General features: G+C 38.5%; 1 protein-coding gene across 8 annotated transcripts in view; it reads right to left on the bottom strand.

The window, feature by feature from the left end:
- Positions 1-269: 269 nt before the first annotated feature.
- The window catches only part of ARMC2 (armadillo repeat containing 2), a 67,071-nt gene continuing 48,823 nt past the window's right edge, over positions 270-18,517 (bottom strand). For all 8 annotated transcript variants that reach the window (XM_035321695.1, XM_035321693.1, XM_035321694.1 and 5 more), the window contains 6 exons: positions 12,207-12,528; positions 10,653-10,775; positions 8,645-8,758; positions 7,116-7,248; positions 4,675-4,832; positions 270-646 (listed from right to left, as the gene is read on the bottom strand). In XM_035321695.1, the coding sequence (XP_035177586.1) occupies positions 489-646; positions 4,675-4,832; positions 7,116-7,248; positions 8,645-8,758; positions 10,653-10,775; positions 12,207-12,528 (1,008 nt within the window). In that variant the 3' untranslated portion in view covers positions 270-488. The remainder of the gene's footprint in view (positions 647-4,674; positions 4,833-7,115; positions 7,249-8,644; positions 8,759-10,652; positions 10,776-12,206; positions 12,529-18,517) is intronic.

The following is an 18,517-nucleotide window of genomic DNA, read 5'->3' on the forward strand; positions in this document are numbered from 1 at the left end:
ATGAAGCTTATAACACACCAGGATGCGCCTCTAGCATTTGGGTTACTCTGTTGCAGAGTTTTAGATGAAGTAGAAGTGTGTCTACTTCTGTAGGTAGGATGTAGCTCCTAACATGCAATATTCTTTTATAGTACACAGCATTATTGGTTCAACAGGGATCCAGGTACGCAATGGTAATTCACCTCTTAAAATCAGAAGTTCAGCAAATAGCTTTGTTTCAATTTGCCTGCCAAGGAACTATGTAATTAATAGACAAATCACACAGAACAGCTGCTTGATGAACTCAAATGTATTGTAAAAAGTAATTACACGTGCAAAAATTTCATACAAGCTTCTCAGAAGATAGTTTCCAGTATATAAACACCAGGCTTTACTACCTTCCTAAAAATTACCTTCCTGTGCTTCCACCATACTTACCGATGGCAATGAACAGCTATATTAGAAACCTGTAGCTGTACAGTCTACATCACAAAAAATATCATGACTGATTAACATGTAGTAATGGTCACACTTGGAACAAAGGAGTGATGGCTTTGAATTCTGTCAAGAAGTTTTTCTGCCACAGGTTTGAACTCTCTTTCCCAATACAGTTTGTGGTAGTCCCTTAAATCTCTGTCGAGGCTGTAATCCAGTACTAGCTCTTCATCTGTAATCAAGGAAAATATCACCATCAGTTCCAAGTTAATATTTACCCAACGACGTATTTTATGACCACAGCACATACAACTGCCCAGTTGTGTAAGTTCACGGCTTAAAAACAACTCTATGCTTACGACAAACTAAGCATCACTGTCTAAAGGGCTTGGCTTTGACTGAAAATAAAGGATGTCAGAAAATGGTAAGAAGTCGATTGTAGCTTCTACTATTCTCACACCTCAAGCTATAGCTAAATTGTGTCTCTGAGGCCAAGCACTTATTGTGACCGTTAGCCTGGAAACTACGTGGGTTTTAATATTACCTACAAAATTTTTGCTAACGTAAGTAATCCTCTCCATCTAACTACAACTATGGGTTTTGTGTCATAATTACTTTGCCCATCTGGTTTGTGAAGACTCTCTCGAGCTATATCCACTATCATGCTTCAAGCACTTGAACCAGACCAGTTAATACATTACTGGTGCCCTCCCTTCCTCGCAAACTTCATAAATGAAACAATAGTCTTAACAGAGATGAGGAACGTTAGGAATGAAAGGACATCACCACTTGTTCTTTCCTCTCCGTATTGCCTGGCACTGGCTGTTGCAAGGAAACAAACCCTCACGGGAATCAGCCTGCAACCAGAAGCATGCTCCTGAGCCAGGGCTCTACAAACACGACTGATAACGCTGAACAAACGTTTTCATGCAAGAGCTTAGCACAGTTTAACAGAAAGCATATTTGACAGCACTTAGGCCATAAACGGACCACAAATGAAGGTGCAACCCCCCACCTAATGGCAGCGTGACTTATCTTCGCCCTAGGCTGCGAAAGAGCACCAGATTCACAATCTGTTAAATAGCTCTTCCAGAGAGCTGCCTGCTGGGAGCTGAAGGGAACCTTCCATTACCCACACTGAGTCAATGCTTAAACAACAGCTATTAATGTGTAAGAGAACGGCAAGGTGCCTGTGAGAGCGTATAGCCCGAGCTGCAAGTTGCAACAGCCATAAATAAGAGGCTGCAACATTCATCCATGGAGATGGCTCCACTTCATAGGAAGTTACCAGTATCGGCTAATGATACTTGATTTCCAAGCCACTACAGGGCTTCCAAATTACCAGAATTAAAGAGATGCTGCTTGTGAAGTAGATGCCAAAATCACAAAATGCTAGTCTAAAATGGGGAACTGCATGGAGGGAAGATGCTACTTAAGAGGCTTTATGGAAAAAAAAAAAAAAAAAGAAAAAAAAAAGAAGAAAAAACATTCAAGAAGGGAAATGCCACATCTCTGCAGGAAGAAACCTTGTAATCAGAGATAAAATCCAGCCTTAGACATCAGATCTACATTGAATCACTGGATAATTTAGGATAGATAGGCGCTTCAGAGGACACCAGGGTCAACCCATGCCCACCGCAGAGCCAGCTCAGATGAGGCTGCTCTGGTGCGGGTACTGTTGTATTTTGAACACCTCCAAGGATGGCATCTCCACAGCCTTTCTGAGCAACCTGTTCATCTGCTTGACCCCTGTCATGGGAGAACCTTCTTTTCCTAATATTTAATTAGGATTTTCCTTATTGCAGCTTGTGCCCATTGGCTCCTGTCTTACCAATGGCACAGTGGCCCAACACGTGCAAAATGAACCTCAGCAGCAGACCCTGAGGAGCAAGATAAGGGATTGTGGTTTTTCTTTTCAGGCAGAACTGTTTAGCCTACTCCTTAAATGATTTCCCTACCCATATTAATTATGTTCTAACAGATAACAAGAGGCATTTCTCCATTTTATTAGACAGCAGTGCCTCCCAGAAGTTACCTGAATGTCTATAGGTCTAGCATTATGGAATCACTGAGGCCAGTGAGTCCAGCCTACAAAAATGAGGGGCAGAATCATTCAAAAGCTGAACTCCAAAACTGGAGTTGACAGTGGAGGTACAAGTGAGCAGAAGAAGAGTCTGTAAAAAGAGAGGGGGAAAGGAGACTTTGCTGAATACCAGACAGAAGTACGTTCTCAAGACTGAGACTCATCTCCAGTGCTACTCCTGAGGGAGTGGGGCAAGGCAAAGCTGCTGCGAGGGGCCAGGAAATGCCATCTGCAAGGAGCTCTGAGCCACAAACGTGACACAAGACTCAGGAGTGGTTGACAACGGGCAAATTGCAGTGTTATTGGGAAGTAGTGCTGCTGCATCTCAGGCTGCTGGGATCAGGCAGGGAAAGACAAAATGGTCCAGCCTTTCTCGGTCCCAACATCTTTTCCTGCTACTTCCACTCCCCTTTGGCTCCTGCACATCTCTTGTCACCTTGTTCCAGGTACATGAAAGAAAAATAGAGGGGAGGAGGCCAAGCACAGCAGGTGAACTGAGGTGTCTGCTGTGCCATGCTCCATCGGCACGCCCTTGGGAAGCTGGAGGACAGTCTGCTGACTGTCAGAAGTTGCCTCCTGCTTCCTGAACGATAGAATCAGAGCAATGACAGTTCAAGGCTGTACTGGATACAATGGGAGGATGAAGATGTAGGACAATATTAACCAGCTGCTATTACTAAAAAATTGTTGGCTCTTAAGACACAGAGGAACTAGATCCAATGAGTAACATGAGCTTTTTTTTTAAAAAAAAGCTCCTCTTTAAAAGGAAGACAAGCCTTCTGATTTACTTCTGACCTATTTTTGATTAATTGTCATTGCATGCTGTAACTGGAACTGTGATTGTACATGAACGACCAATTCATGAAAGCTGTACTCGTTAATGAGAGTTCCAATTACTCCACAGCCTGGGCTCTGCAGTCAATTTAATTGCTGGAATAAGCCGTGTTAAATGCAGAGGAAAAAAAAAATAATTAAGAATTATCCAAAACAAAGATACATATTCATTGCTGCATGCCAGAAAATTCAAGTACGATTGTGGCTGTAAAGTTTGCAGTTCTGTTGCAGAATATTAAAAAGTGCACTCATGATCTTGAAATACTGAGCATTTTCAGATAAATAAATGGAAATACTTCTCATATTAAGGTATGCTATAACTATCATTACAGCAAGAGATGTAATGAAAGCAATGACTTATAAAGGAGAATTACAGTATTTTATTTTTTTTTTCTGTAACTGGAAAAAAATCCTCACAAAATTGTCTAAAACAAACTACACCACAGGGATCTCACTTTGTATCCAGGTATGACTAAAATGTAGTCTTCTTTACAGCAAGCATTAATCTTTACTAAATTTCCACTTGAAACCAAATCAAAATCAGTTAAGGTCTGCTCCAATTTCATTTACATTTTAAAGATTTTTTAAAAAAGACAAATGACTTGCCTATAATAAAAACACAACCAAAGCAGTGCTCATAAAGTGAAGGAGGAAAATGAAATATAGTAACTATAAGACTATGAAATAACTATAAGACTATGAAATTCTATAAAATCCAAAGCAAACAAATGTGCAGATGAAAAGATCCAATTGAGTAAATGAATCGGAATGAATCGGGGTCTTAAGATTCACTTGTAGGCACCTTCCAGCCTGTATTTGTGGAGGAGCACACCCTCCCTAGCTTTACAGAGCAGATGAGAAACTGTCAGGATGTTATCCTCACACACGCAGAGATCGTGGTAAGAAGAGATGGGCAGATAAAGGACCCTTGTCACCCAGTCCTTCCTCTGAAAGAATAAAACACATTCCTTGGTCTGAGCTGCTGCGTCTGTAAATACCTGCAATTACCTTTGAGACCACAAGGGCCCATATCCTGGGAAATGTATGTTTTGTGCTGAAAGCTGACGGGATAGTTGGCTCAAAGGGGCAGCTGGTGAAAAGCATTAGTGGCATGCTAACTAGACAGGTTAGAGACGGGCGTGACAGTGGCCAATTCCACCTTGGCAGTGTGCAAAATCTAAGGGAACGTGCTGAATGACAAGAAACCACTGTGTTGCTGGATAGTCTACACAGGCCAACCACTTAAAGCCCCACAGACAGACTTCCCATCCAAACAATACTGCTTTGAGTTTGCCCCTTCTATTTCTATTATTAATTAAAGAGACCAACATTGTGAATCTCACCTAAGAGTGATGTGAGCAGTGCCAGCAATGTGTCAGTATCTTCTCCAAAGCACAAGGCCGCACTTGTGATGTTTTCACTGTAGTTCCACAGGGTTTTGCATATCAGACAAGCCAACTGCCAGTCCGCTGGCCCAAAGTCTCGTAAACAGTCGACTAACCTGTCAGTATCAAACAAAAACATTTCTATGCTCCATGTAGTTTTCTCCTGAGCCCTTTAAAATCCAGGCAGTCTAGAAATGTGTGTAGATTCCATGAAAGGTTGCAGGAAAATTCTACATTAATAAATTTAAGATGCTACTCTCTTCTTTTTCACTTAGCCTAGTTCCCTAAGGATGCAAACGTGCCTTTTGTTCATATATATGTACGCCTGTCTGCATCTGTCCATCTCCAGTAATTTTTTAACCCACCTGACCAATTTCAATCACATGTGTCACAAATGCAACCAATTCAAAGATGCTGAATTCCAACAAATTTCGTAGCTATCTGTGACTGTCCCAAATCTGTATCTATCACAGCAGAGACTGCAATGCAAGCAAACCTTATTAGGCACCAAAAGTTCACCTAGGAAAGATGATATGAATGCAGAAAAGGCTTCAGTGAGAGCTTCCAGCTTATTACACATCAGAGGATCTAACCAGAAGACTTAGCCAAAATAATTTGCTACTTCTATGACTCACAGAATTACCTCTTAGGTTCAGTGGAGTCTGACTATTTTGCAGATTTCATCCCTTTTTGTATTTGCTCAGCCTGCATTCCCAGTGGACTCCTCTCAGAAATGCTAGTTTTATTAAGGACCATTAGGCTCTTGGCCCTTCTCCTAGTCTCACCTCTTTGCAGATATCAAATGCAAGCTAGATCATAAGCAGGACTCAAATTAAGCTATAACTTTTCTGCTTGTACCAGTTTACATACAGTATCTATCCACAGTTCTCATTACCAACCAGCATTGTTCACATGTCCTGGGGCAACAGAAGTAAACACTGTTTTTCACCTGCTGTCCCTAGTGATCTCTCTGCTGTTCTCTTCCTCACCACTCTGATGCCCTCCTTCCCTCACTTCCTGGCTTCATTGTGAGAGTTATAGTCTGGTGATTAATTAGTAAAGGAACCACAGGATATCTATCACATTCAGGTATGGCTTAAAACACCAGTAACTGAAAAGCAACCAAAAGAAAGTTTGCTTTTTCTCCCCTCTCTGAGAACACTTGCTGCAGAAGATTGGTATACATCTGATGAAAAGAAAAAAAAAAAAGAAAAAAAGAAAAAAAAAAAAAAAAAAGATTGTGCCTTAATTTTTTGAAGTTCATCTCTCTGATGAGACTAATTCCTTGTTTTATTAGAACCACTATATATTGGTAGAGTAACTTCATTTCCAAAAATTCACAGAGCTGAATTTTTTTTTAAGGAGGTCACCCAGACTGTAATCACTTGCATATTCTCTGGATTTATTTCATATTGTTAGTTTTCCTTCCTGCTTCACAAATTTTGAGGCATAGCATAGAGAATTTTATACTCTGTATGATTCTGTGTGGTAGACATTCCTCATATTTCTCACATTGATTCTTCAATTAACCTGTATTTTATTTTTATTTCTGATTTTCACCTTTAAATTTTTCCAAGTTAACCAGAACATGGGAAGGGAAGATAAGCAGACAAAAAGTCTTGTTTACACTGTATAAAATAAGTAATTATATGATATATGAGCAGGAAAGCATTTCAAAGTTTGGCATATTGTTACATAAATGTGGGTTGTATCAACTGCTTTACAAGCGTAAGAACAAGATCTTTCATGTTGTTCCAATTAAGCTGGATCCGCTATTATCTGAACATCAAAGCCATTAAGTGTTGCATCCACAGTGGTTTTTCAAGATCTAATACCACTTGCAATAAAAGTGCTTTAAAATTGAACTCTTAGAAAGAGAAGACGAGCTTTTTTGTACCGAGCATGGGTAGATCAGATTGTTCTTCCTGAAGTACTAAGATGTTACCACAATTTTAAGAGACCATGTGGGGTATCCTAGTTCCTTCACTGTTAAAACAGATACACATTAAAGGTGTCCATTATTTGTACATTTAACCCACATAGGATCCAGTTAAGTCAGGCATAAGCAGCTACTGCAAAGACATGCATACTTTAGTTATCGTGTTGTACGCTCACCTGTATGTATCAGGAGGGTCTCTGGGAGATTATTCTACAATTCTTGGCACTGCAGCAGGCTAAATCACTTTAATGCTTTTGCAAAATTTAAAAACAAACAAAAAAACAACCCACCCACACATATGGAAAAATATGAAAGGCTCTTTCTTGAAGACTATTAAATCCTGAATATTTATTAAGTATGCATCCTTTTAAGTTATTGGCCCCAGTGAAAAAGAATCTGATTGAAACTCCTTGGCCAAACTACTGGAATGTGGCCTTTGAAAACGTAATCAGGAACTTACTTCCCAATTCCTCCTTCTTCCATCAGAAGAGCTCGTTTGTCCTTATCCACTGTGAGATTGAGCAGAACTCCACAGGCAGAAAAACAGACATCTTGATTCTTGGCATCAAGTAAGGCAATCACGAACTTGTATACTGGATTGTAAAGAAGGAAACGATATTACTGAGAAGTTGGACTTATCATGCAAGTGCCATTATAACACACTTATTAAACATGTACACTCAGAAAGCAGTCAAATACAGGGATATCCTACTCAAAAATATAACCTTGTAGCATACTAGTCTGATGTTTCTGAATTAGACATATGAGACAGAGAAATAGCCATTACTACATCATGCTGAACACCAGTTTCTTCAACACAACACCTACAAAATTCTACATCAAAGTTACGTGAAAATCCAATCAGAAGAGCTTAAGTTGACCAAACTGGATTACAGGTTACTTCTTAAAGAGTCAGCATAAACTGCTAAGATCAGGCATTTGGCACTCACAGAGGGAAGTTCTTACCTCCTTGAGAGGCAGGGTTGCCTTAGACTGCACCAAGTCCAGCTGGGACTGCTGCAGCCTGGGGCTCCTGCAGGAAACAGGTAAGAAGCAGATGCTGGGCATGCAGCATCTCGCAGTGCTTGCTGACTCTGAACTCAGTAGGCAGTAGAAGGCAACCCCGGCAAGGAAGTCAGTCCTGCCTAGTGGGGAGGCAGCCTCCCAGCTCCCCCTGAGCTCAGCACAGTGACACCACAGTCTCTCCAAGGTGGAAAATTCAGTCCTTTGGCGGAAACAGCTCATTAGCAAGCAACTACTAGCTATCAGTTCTTGCTTTGCAGATACCTTCCCCCTCCACAAACCTTGATGTGTTCACCCTTGAAAAAAGGGGTTGTATATTGTGGCGTATCACTTTTAGCACTGACAGGTAGACAGAAAAAAATTACAGTGAACTGGTGTTTAATTAAACTTATGACACACCTTCTCTGGGTAGCAAGGAGTAGCCATTTTTCCCAAATCTCTCCAAGCAACAAAAGCAAAAGGACTTGAGAAGACTTGTATCCTGCTTCACCCAGAGGCAAACAGGAGGTCTCTTTGTTGAGGCATATCACAAAGCACTAATAAGCTGTCGAATACGAGAATCAAAAACTTGTGCTAATGAACCTACATGAGAATTGAGTTGGATTTTCATTTCATATCCAATCACTACAAACCTGCAGGACTTGAGGAAATGAAGGAGCGCAGGGAAATTCAAAACTATAGTCTTTAGGAAAAACAGTGTTTTTTTGTTGTTGTTTATTTTTTGGTAGCATTTACCTTAGTGAAGGTACACCATGGCACACTTTTCCTACTCCAATATTTCCACTTCAATGAAACTGAAATAAAATGGTATTTATAACGACTACTGTTGGATTCTAAGATTGGCATAATTTTCAAAATACCAGGTAAGATTGCTTCTACCCTTTAACTCAGACAGCTTATTAGAAATTTTTCCCTTTTAGAACTATAGACATTTAAAAACAGGACTCCTACAAATGTAAAACTCACTCTTTTTCTGTACGATGAAGTCACAGATCTCATGATACTGGGAAAGATTGCCAAAGACTCTGACAGCCTCCACAACTCCATCCATACTGTTGCTCATTAACAGCTTTAAAAGCACTATTGGTTTGCAGAGAAATGAAATAAAAACGATTACTTGTATATCACAAACGTGCTTGGCATTTTATCAGTAGATATCAGAATGCAAGCAGCAACAGCAATAAATATAATGCATGGGAACATTTATCTAACTGTCTGGTTGCAGTGAAGGGGCTTAGCAGATGGTAGAACAAGCGCTAAATTGTGTGGGGCTTTGAAGATGAGACAAAGAGCTCCAATATGGGGCTAAATGCAAAGGAACAGATGAGGAGTTATGAAGATAGCCTAAGCACAGTTGCAATAATGGGAACCAGTTTTGCTATACAGTTTTGAGTGGGCTTATGTGAAAATCCAGGAAGACAGAACAAAAAAAAATGTTGCAGTATCTAAGAGAATTGATTTAGATCCTGAACAGATGGTCTTATGGTGGGACGTCTCTCTAAACTAAAATTATTTTCTGACATTAGCTGTTTTCTCTCAGTGCTGCTACAACAAGCAAATACATTTTCTCTGAACAGCTACTTAATATTGCTCCTGGTCTGAAGCGTTTACTTGCTTGCTGGTTTCCTGCTTAGTTTCACATATGATTAGCATGCACCTTCAGCAGACAGAATGAGACCTTCTGCATTTCCTAGGAAGAGCTACCATCATGAAACAAGAAGCAATTACAGTACAGTACAGTAACAAGAAGCAATTTTACATTTTACATTCAGCAGTCTTCTGTGAGGAAGAAGTGAATCACTGAAATCAGTGCATCGTATGAAGGATGCAAATCAGTGAACCCTTAACCCTTCCACTACAGAGAAGTAAGAGAAACAAAAAGAGAAGAGAGGTTGGCTTCATTCTCATTACTTCCTTCTTTGAATGTTGCAATGCTGAACATGCCTTGAACTTGTCTTAAAGAGACAACAGAAATGACTGTTTTTTGTCTTTGGGATCCACCCACTTTTATCAACAATTTATTGTCAAAATGTCTCCTGAAGGAAGCATGCTGGTCTTCTATCAAAAGGTTTCATCTCTGTTCATTTCAGATGGAGAAAAGGTGATGGGACTGGTTCCACACACTAGCAATAAAAATGGGAGAGGGAGAGCAAATGGGGCTGAAAAAAAAGACATTTGGTTCCACATTTCTTCAGCTAGCATTAACAGACAGCTGGCTTATGGGGGATAAAATGACTCATGACAGAACATCAGAACATTTACCTAGATAGGGAATGATGTCTAGCAGCCAGGGCACTAGGTTGAGAGCCATAGTATTTTCTCCTGCTCTTTATTCTACCAGTTTTGTGCACTTCAGCCTCTGCTTCTTCCCATACCTTGCTTATTCAGAGTGAAAGATAGAGGCTCGTTGTATAACAGTAGCTTTTTCTATAACATTAACACAATGAGTCCCAGAACTCAGATATAGTTCCTACACACCACTGAAATATGACTGTTGTCCATAACGTCAGAGGAGAGTGGATCACACAACTCACTCACTCAACTCAATAAATGCCAACAGACACAAAGCAATTGCAGAAACAAAATTCTGCAGGTCTAGAAGGTAACAAGAAAAACAAAACAAAACAAAACTTCCTACCATACTCTGATTAGAAGTAAAAAGCACCATGATTATTTTGGTTCAGGCATATGAATTTTGAACAAGTCTAGCAAAAACTGCTAAACAGAAAACAACATGGAAAATTCATTTGGGGAGAAAAAGGGGTTTTGTCAACAACCTAAATATTTTCACAGAAGTCATATAATTATGTTCCAAAAGAATCAGAAATCACTATGCAAGTAATTTAGCCCTATGACCTTTATATTCCTGCAACATAATGCCCCAGAACACTATCAGGGTCTCGATTTTCTGTGGTATCAATATCTAGCATGCATAACTTCCACTTTCAGAAGGTACTAGTTTAAAAGTCCTTACTTTCAGCAATGTGTAGCTTCTTGTCTTGAACAGCAGAACCCTTCACTTTGTAGAAGGATAAATTGTTGATTGTTGTTGCAGCATTGATGACCAACTCCTCACAGACATCAATTGACTTATATTCTGATATGAAAAAAAAGCATATGTATATATACACACATGAGTAACTTAGAAGTATATTACAGTTCAGAAGCAAATTGAGTCATAGTTAACATGGAGACTATTAGCAAAAACTATTTTATTTTTCATTAAAATGGCAGAGGCTAGCAGGAACAGCTGATGCAAAATGGCAATACAATGCCATGCTTTCCAACTCTTCATCAACAGAAATCATTGTGACTAATGTGACATTGTGTAAAATCTAGTTAAAAGATTTTACAGATCCTATTTACTGTTTTAAGATGGGACTGAGGAGAATTTGCATGCAGAAACAGGCCTGTATGATAGTTATCAGACTGCTGACACAGAGAAATACTGAAGACTATTACACTGAGATGTCAGCTACTATGAGATATTGAAAAAATAGTGTTCTTTAACAATATCTGAAACATTCTCTCTTTGAGTTCCTGACAACATTACCAATATAAAATTTCCTCTTATACTAGCAAGGCTGAAAGTTGCACGTATTGATTTTCTGAGGTTTCTGCCCTCAGAAACCAAGGGTAAAGGAAGTAAAATTTTCTTGTAAACTAACTAATATGGTGCTCAACAAAAGGGGAGTGGGTCAAAGAGAAGCTTTGAGTACTTACACAAGGATTAAGATAGTTCAAACCCTAGAAGCTCCCACAGGGCTTAAGAATGGATGAACTTGTGAGTCTGTCTTTGTCTAATCCTGCATAGCTGGTGGGTAAGACTGGTAAAGTAGCATACAAACAGGATGATTGTCTTCATGTAATATTTAATGTCACACACACTGAGTTTTCTGAAATTTATCTCATCACTGCTAAACTCTTATTACTGGGAGAATGGTTCGCCTCATCCTAGCCTACGTTTAGATTTACAAAGGGATTGTTAAGTGGTAAAGAAAATGCAGTCCTAAAACTCGGTTTAGAGGTGAAGGGACTCCACCTAACCTTGAAAGAGATTAAGGTTGGAAATCCAAAAAAGATGAAAACATAAAGAGATGAAGTTTTTGGAGACTACTAAAAGCCATGAGAATAGGAAAAAAGAAGAATACTCAATCCAAGAACAGTCATAAAGTTGTGAACCTTAAATAAAATAAAACAATAAGTCCTTTTATACATGAACTCTCACTGTGCGATGTACTTAAAATAAAAATCCAGTTTGCTTACCCTTAATGATCAAGCCTGCAAATCTTACCACTGTATTAAACACTTCTATAACCCCTTTCCACAGACACTGAAAAGTCAATGCTCCCAGTGTCAAAAACAGCATTTTACACAATACAATTTATGAATGCCAGCAAATTGACTTTGCTATTTTAGCAACAGAATTGATTTCAGTATGGCTTGAACTAGATAAAAAGCTCCCGTAGAAAAATCCTAAATTCTCCTTACAGAACACAGGAAACACACACAACATAGGCGTTATTACCTAGTACTGTAACAAGTAGTTCTACAACATGATGGGCAGCTGCCAAAGTTGCTCCTACACTGGGATGAATGGAGAGATTGGCCAGCACTCTTATCAGTTTTATCAGAACATCTTCTGCTTCTGAAGGATGTTTTGTTTGTTTTTCTTCTTCCCTTCCTCTTATATGGCACCATTTCTCTGCATTCAAATCAAGTTCGTGGTAGGTTTGAAATAATGATATCAAGGTGTTAAGACTTCCTTTTTCTTTAAAAAAATGCTCACGGGCCTTGTTATTCTCTGCTGTTAAATTACCAAGAATGAAGATGATACGGATAACCAAATCCTGCAATAAAATAGGTATACTGTATTACTTGAAAAAATCAGAAGCTAGTAGCTACTTATAAAGAAGATAATACTTTTTCTGTTTCACAAATTGGTTAATAGCAGGTCCAAAATAATTGAAATAATGCCAAACATAGCAACTAGAAATAATTTCACATGCTACTATTTTTCATAACCCAGTTTACAGAAGAAATTAAAAACATCTGACAGATCTTATACAGCACTGGTGCTACTAATTACTAATGGTATATGCTAAGTATAGGTAATCTATTTTTATGAAGCCCACACTAATTTTAAAACATCTTAAAATATCACTATATACCAGAATAATCATACGAGCCAGAACTTATTAAACTTACAAGTAAGCAAATCTCAGCTGTATGGCCAAAGACTGCCACCTTCTCTTCTTCTCTAGGCCTGTTACCCATTGTAGAGGTTAAACTACTTCACCTTGCTTTGTTACTGTTAAATCCAGGTCATTTCCTTGTTAACTATGATTGCTTATAGATTGCTGAATTATTTGTTCAAGATTATTACCAGAAATTTGACTCATCTATTGTTCCCTAGTTCCTCCTCCTTCTCCTTTTCCAGAGAGGTGCCCTACGACCTTGCCATCCTACATAAATTCTCAAGAATTTTGGAGACATCACCCCTTTCTGACCTCTGCAAGCACCACGGGGTAAATTTCAGTAGGCCTGGCTTGTCTGAAGACACTTAAATATAGTATATACCCCTTAAATAAACTCAGACTGGAACAGAGATCAATCATTTGAGCATACTTAGCCCTTTCAAAAAAAAGAAACAAAAAAGGCATTTCCACATTTCACTATTCAATGTCATGTCAGTAGTTCTCATCTTATCTTCCAAACACTGCAGCAATTACTTCTTTATTGTCTTCTTGCAGTTACCTACAGACGGTTTTTCTGTTTCTTTTTATGTCCCCTTCTAGTTGCCTCTCATTTTGTGATTTTTTCCCTGATTTTGATTTTAAATGTTCCTGCAACACTCTTATAATTGCTAAATGAGAGCTACTTTCTGTTTTTATATAGTATCTCAAGATCTCATGATTTAACCAAATTGTTGTCTTAAAGCATTTCCTATCCCTGCCCTTCAGTGGGATATTGAGCTCAGCTATTTTTTGGCAAGCCTGGTGGATCTTAATTCAATGGCATTCACCACCACCATCACCACCACCACCTTTTTCTTATTCACCTGTATGGGAGAAGAAAAAACATTCTGAAAGTCAGAACTAATCCAAGTGCAAACTAATTAAAATATATTTTTTTGTCTCTTGCATCTAAACCTACTAATTTTCAAAAAGTTCATCTATTCTTAGCTGCTAGATCAACTTTTATCTAATGCTAAATGCTGTACTTGCATTAACACAGCATTTTGGTGTTTTTGTTCAAAAGCAATAATTATAGCCAGATATTCTAAGCCTCCATGATATTGATAATGTAAGTTAACCAGACACCATCCAACTTGAAGCATACACAGTGATACCGATGGAAAAAAGACATGTAAGCAGCGAATCCTGTTTTCATATATAGCCTCATAACCAAGTTTCAGGTCTAAGTCTTTGCCACAAGACATTGGCACTAACATCCACTTAAGGTCAAGAAGATGAATGCTGTCCCTCAACTTGAGAAGCAGGCTGTCTCGTAAGGGAGGAACAGGTTCTCTCCTCTATATATTTAATAAAATTGCTCTGTAGGATCCATTTCCACCTTTAAAAAAAAAAAAAAAAAGCCATCATATTTTTGCTAGCATCTAAATGTCATCAAGACAATTTTTCTTCTGAACATTCTCACTGACTAACCACTAAGAGCTTTCACCTTTGCTGGCACAATCCCCAATTCACAAAGGCCGTAAGAATTTGAAACAAACAACTGATGAATCAGAAGGGAGAACTGAAAAAAAGCAGGCAGGCTCGTTTGACTCGTTTATATTGACTTGCTAATTTTGGTCAAACCAGTATCAGCCCAGCAACGGCTCTGCCCAATCAGCAAAGAGACAAACAGGTACAGTACAGCAATCAACTGATATTTTGAGAAGTGTGATCTCAGCTGTGCTTTCCACCTCCAAGCCAGCAAAACAAACTTCTAAAATACAACTTCTTTCTAGCCAAGCACATCCGGTTTTAATAGCATATTACCAAAGTTTCCTTATCTTCCGGTGATAATTCAGCTAGCAGAGGCAAAGAGCAAGCATGTCATATAATGCTCTAAGGTTCAGATTATTTGGGGCTTTTTTTTTTTTTTTTTTTTTTTTTCTCCAAATGCTCTTGCTGTAAGCACTGCAAGAGTAACAAACCCCAGCTTGGAATCACTGTGTAAAGAAATACATGCAAAGATGGATGGTGTTTTGAAACTGCTAGCAAGACTAAACCTGTACAAGGCTCATGGACCTTTCTGAACATGGTAGAGGAAAAAAAAAATCAGTACAACACATGAGCTTACTGTGCACCTCCAAATGTTTGGAGTATTAACTGTATATGGAGTTTCAGACCCTCTTGGGACGTCTACAGAAAAATCATACACTAGTCATTGATTAGTTTCATTTATACAATATGTAGGTTTTAATATGTATGGCACTAGAAGCAAATTAGATCACAGACAGGAATTATGTTTGGTTATTTCATCTTTTTATACAGAGGAATTCATGTGAGACACACTGTCCAGAGTGCACCCAAACCTAATGGGAAGAGTATACACAAAAGCAGTTTCAATTGTAAAAATAACTTTGAAGAAACTAGTCAAGAAAAGCTCCAGGAGGAGACATTATTTTTTTCTTTATTTCCAATCTGCCAAGAACCTTCAATATTTTCATATTTAAAGGGGTAAATGCATCACATACCTCATCAACATCTAACTTAATTTTCAGACAACAGGAGCCATGTGCATTTTATTACTGGTATAAAAGATTTCTTTGTTTTTCTAACTCTAAAAATCTATTCCTTGCACTGTGCTAGTAGCAAAGGTACTCAATGTACTCGCTGAGTCACAGAACTTGACAGTAGTTGATCTTAGCAATTAAAACGTATCTGTCTTTCCATGTAAATCATGATGAACAGAGCCACAAACAGTACAGGTTTACTTATCAGTAAGAAAGGACAGCCAATTAGGTCAGTAATTCCCAATTAAAACTAGACAAACAAAGGAGGGAAGTCCATTCTAGAGTTTGTACACACTGGCCAAATACCTGTTGTTAGTCTATCTGGACCTATCAGAAGGGGAAGGGTGGTATTACACAAAAAATCAAGATGCCAGCAGCTGGGTCCCTATTCAATCTCCAGCTGTAAATGAAATGTGCTTTTTCATGGTACACACAATCAGTAGCAGAAGGCAAAATTCTGCCCCCTGCCTAGCAGTGTAAGCTGCTTCTAGGGCTCATTCAAATCTAATTTACAAATTTGTCTTTCTGCTTTATTAGGTACCTTTGGACAGAAAAACTGAAGCTTTCTTTGCAGGGTCTGATAGTCTAAAGACAAACTAGAAGAACGTAATTGTACGTCACAAAATTGCTAAAGTTGGAAGGGACCTGTGGAGGTCACCAGGTCTCCCCCCTGCTCAAACAGGGACACCCAGAGCTGCTTGCCCAGAAGTACAGATTTCTCTGTATCACATGCCACAGGACTCTACCCAATAGTTTCTACACCCCAGAATCTGTTTAAGTGAACCCTTTCCTGAAAAGTTTACGTAATGACTTTTAGTAATGAAGTCATGCCCTTAGGTTTGTTTGTAGAAACCTGGAGACCTGGAAAAGGTAACAAAGAAAAGCAAGCACTCTGTCAAGAGAATAACGTTTGATGAAAAGCAGTATATACTCTGTACTGAAAAACATTTCAGAAAGCACAAACTGAAAAAAGTTGAAAACTATATCCCTATCCCCCATAGTATTGCTCTAATGATTAGCAATCTACCTGGTTACAACCTTGCTTCATATTACTAGTTTGAATTTGTACAGCTTCAGCCACTACTTCTTACTGTTTTTTTCTCTAGATATGAAGGACAGTCTATGAAAAGAAATGTCTTTCTTTGCAATTCTATCAATAGTCAGCTTGCTAATGATCTGGTCTTTAACACTGATAAATTTATTGGTTTAATCATGGGGTGGGTTTTTTGTTTTGTTTTAGAAATCCAATCATTTTTGTAGTTCTTTTCAAAGCTTGAAAGCTTTAAGCATATTTTGTAGAATATGAATACCAAAATATGGCAAAATATTTTAGTACCAGTGTCCATCGCACTAAGCAGTAATACCATCTTATAATGCAATATTCTAATCTTTACCTATCTGATAATTACTTATACTCTTATTATTAATAAGAGCATTATTACTACTCTTTTGTACCCTCTGGTACACCAAAACAACATGTTTCTATATGGTATATGCCAATGAAGACTGGTTGACTACTAACCTCTACATTCCTTACTACTCAAAACACATATTTTGCACTCTTCTTACCACTTTTTCCTTTTCTTTCAGACCAAAAAGAAAAAAAAATGCTTATACATCACAACCAGAACACTAGAAAGATGCAAATAAACTATCAGTTCAGCCTACTGTCAGAAATCATGCAGTAGGGAAAACGTGACCTTATGTGGTTATTCAGATTTATTAGCAGGAAAATTCATTAATAATTGTCACAATATTTGTCACTAAAATAGATACTTCATTCTTCGAAAAAAACATGTTAATTCAGAAGAGAATGAATGGTCAGTTATGAATATGCAGAAAACGCAGGAAAAATAATCATATGAGCCAGACCTTACTATTCTTGCAAGTAAGCAAACGTCAGTTGTTTTTTCAATGGTTGATTACTATATCCCTTTCATGACTTTGTTAACTATCCAGGACGCTAATGTGCTGATAAGATAAAGTGAAAAGAACCACATTATCTAGACAAACTCTTCACAGGGTTACCTTGCCAAGCATTTCAGCAGAAGTGGTGGCACAAACAGCACTCACTACTTTCTATTCACAGTTCGGCTCCTGCCTCATGTTGTTTCCTCAGTATTTGTGAGTGAGAAACTATTTGTGGCTGTTCAACAAACTAGACTGGGAAGTGATGAAGGTCATAACCCAGCAAAGGATTGCTTTTTTCCCCCCTTCATTTTTAGGGCTATTGGAAGCTGGGTCAGTTCTATGACCTGTTGCATCATGCAGTCACACAAACAGCTGTCCTCAAGCCAAACGAGGAGTGGCACAGAGAGGAAAAGTGAGTAACAGAAGCACAACGAACACTTTTGTCAGCACTGATTACCATTTCTTTAGAGACAAAGCTATGGCCACAAAAACACAAACACTTGCCATCTCTAAAAAAATAGAAATAATTAAGAATAGATCAAAAATAAATCTTCAGTATCTCATAAGACGATGATGCCACTGAGCAGAGTTCCAATAATACTCTCAGAGCACTCTCAGAGCATCTCAGAGGCAAACATGCAAATTGGAACTAAACATAGCTGCAGCACTGGACCCTTGTTAAGAGCCTGTGGTTGTGGTAGGCTATTAGATGACATACTTTATGTGACTGACTGACTGAAACAGATACTGGGTTCCCGGGAGCTCATCACAAAATTGTCCATAAGACAACAACAACAACAAAAACATCCAGGAAGTCCAGTCAGTGCATGCAGATGATCCTTTGCCTAATAAATAATGCTAGAAATAAAGTAGAAATTTGTTCTGAGACAAGAAAAACTCTCACAAACAGAAGTCTGCTTGCTCACAAAACTAATTTGGGACCTGCTACTTGGTAGACGCACTTGGGAAGGAAGTCGGGCAGCTCCAGGCACACTGAACCCAATAAATGCAGACATCTCCTTAGAAAGGATGACAAAGCAGCTTCAGTCTATTCTTCATTTAATAGAGTAAATTGTGACAAAGTGATTGTTAAATCAAACAGGTAAAGCAGCACACAAATTATAATTGTAAATTAGTGCAATTTACTGGCTGACGCAAGAGATACAAAAATAATAACAAATCTT

This window comes from Oxyura jamaicensis, chromosome 3, assembly GCF_011077185.1.
Source record: "Oxyura jamaicensis isolate SHBP4307 breed ruddy duck chromosome 3, BPBGC_Ojam_1.0, whole genome shotgun sequence".
Taxonomy (NCBI): Eukaryota; Metazoa; Chordata; class Aves; order Anseriformes; family Anatidae; genus Oxyura; species Oxyura jamaicensis.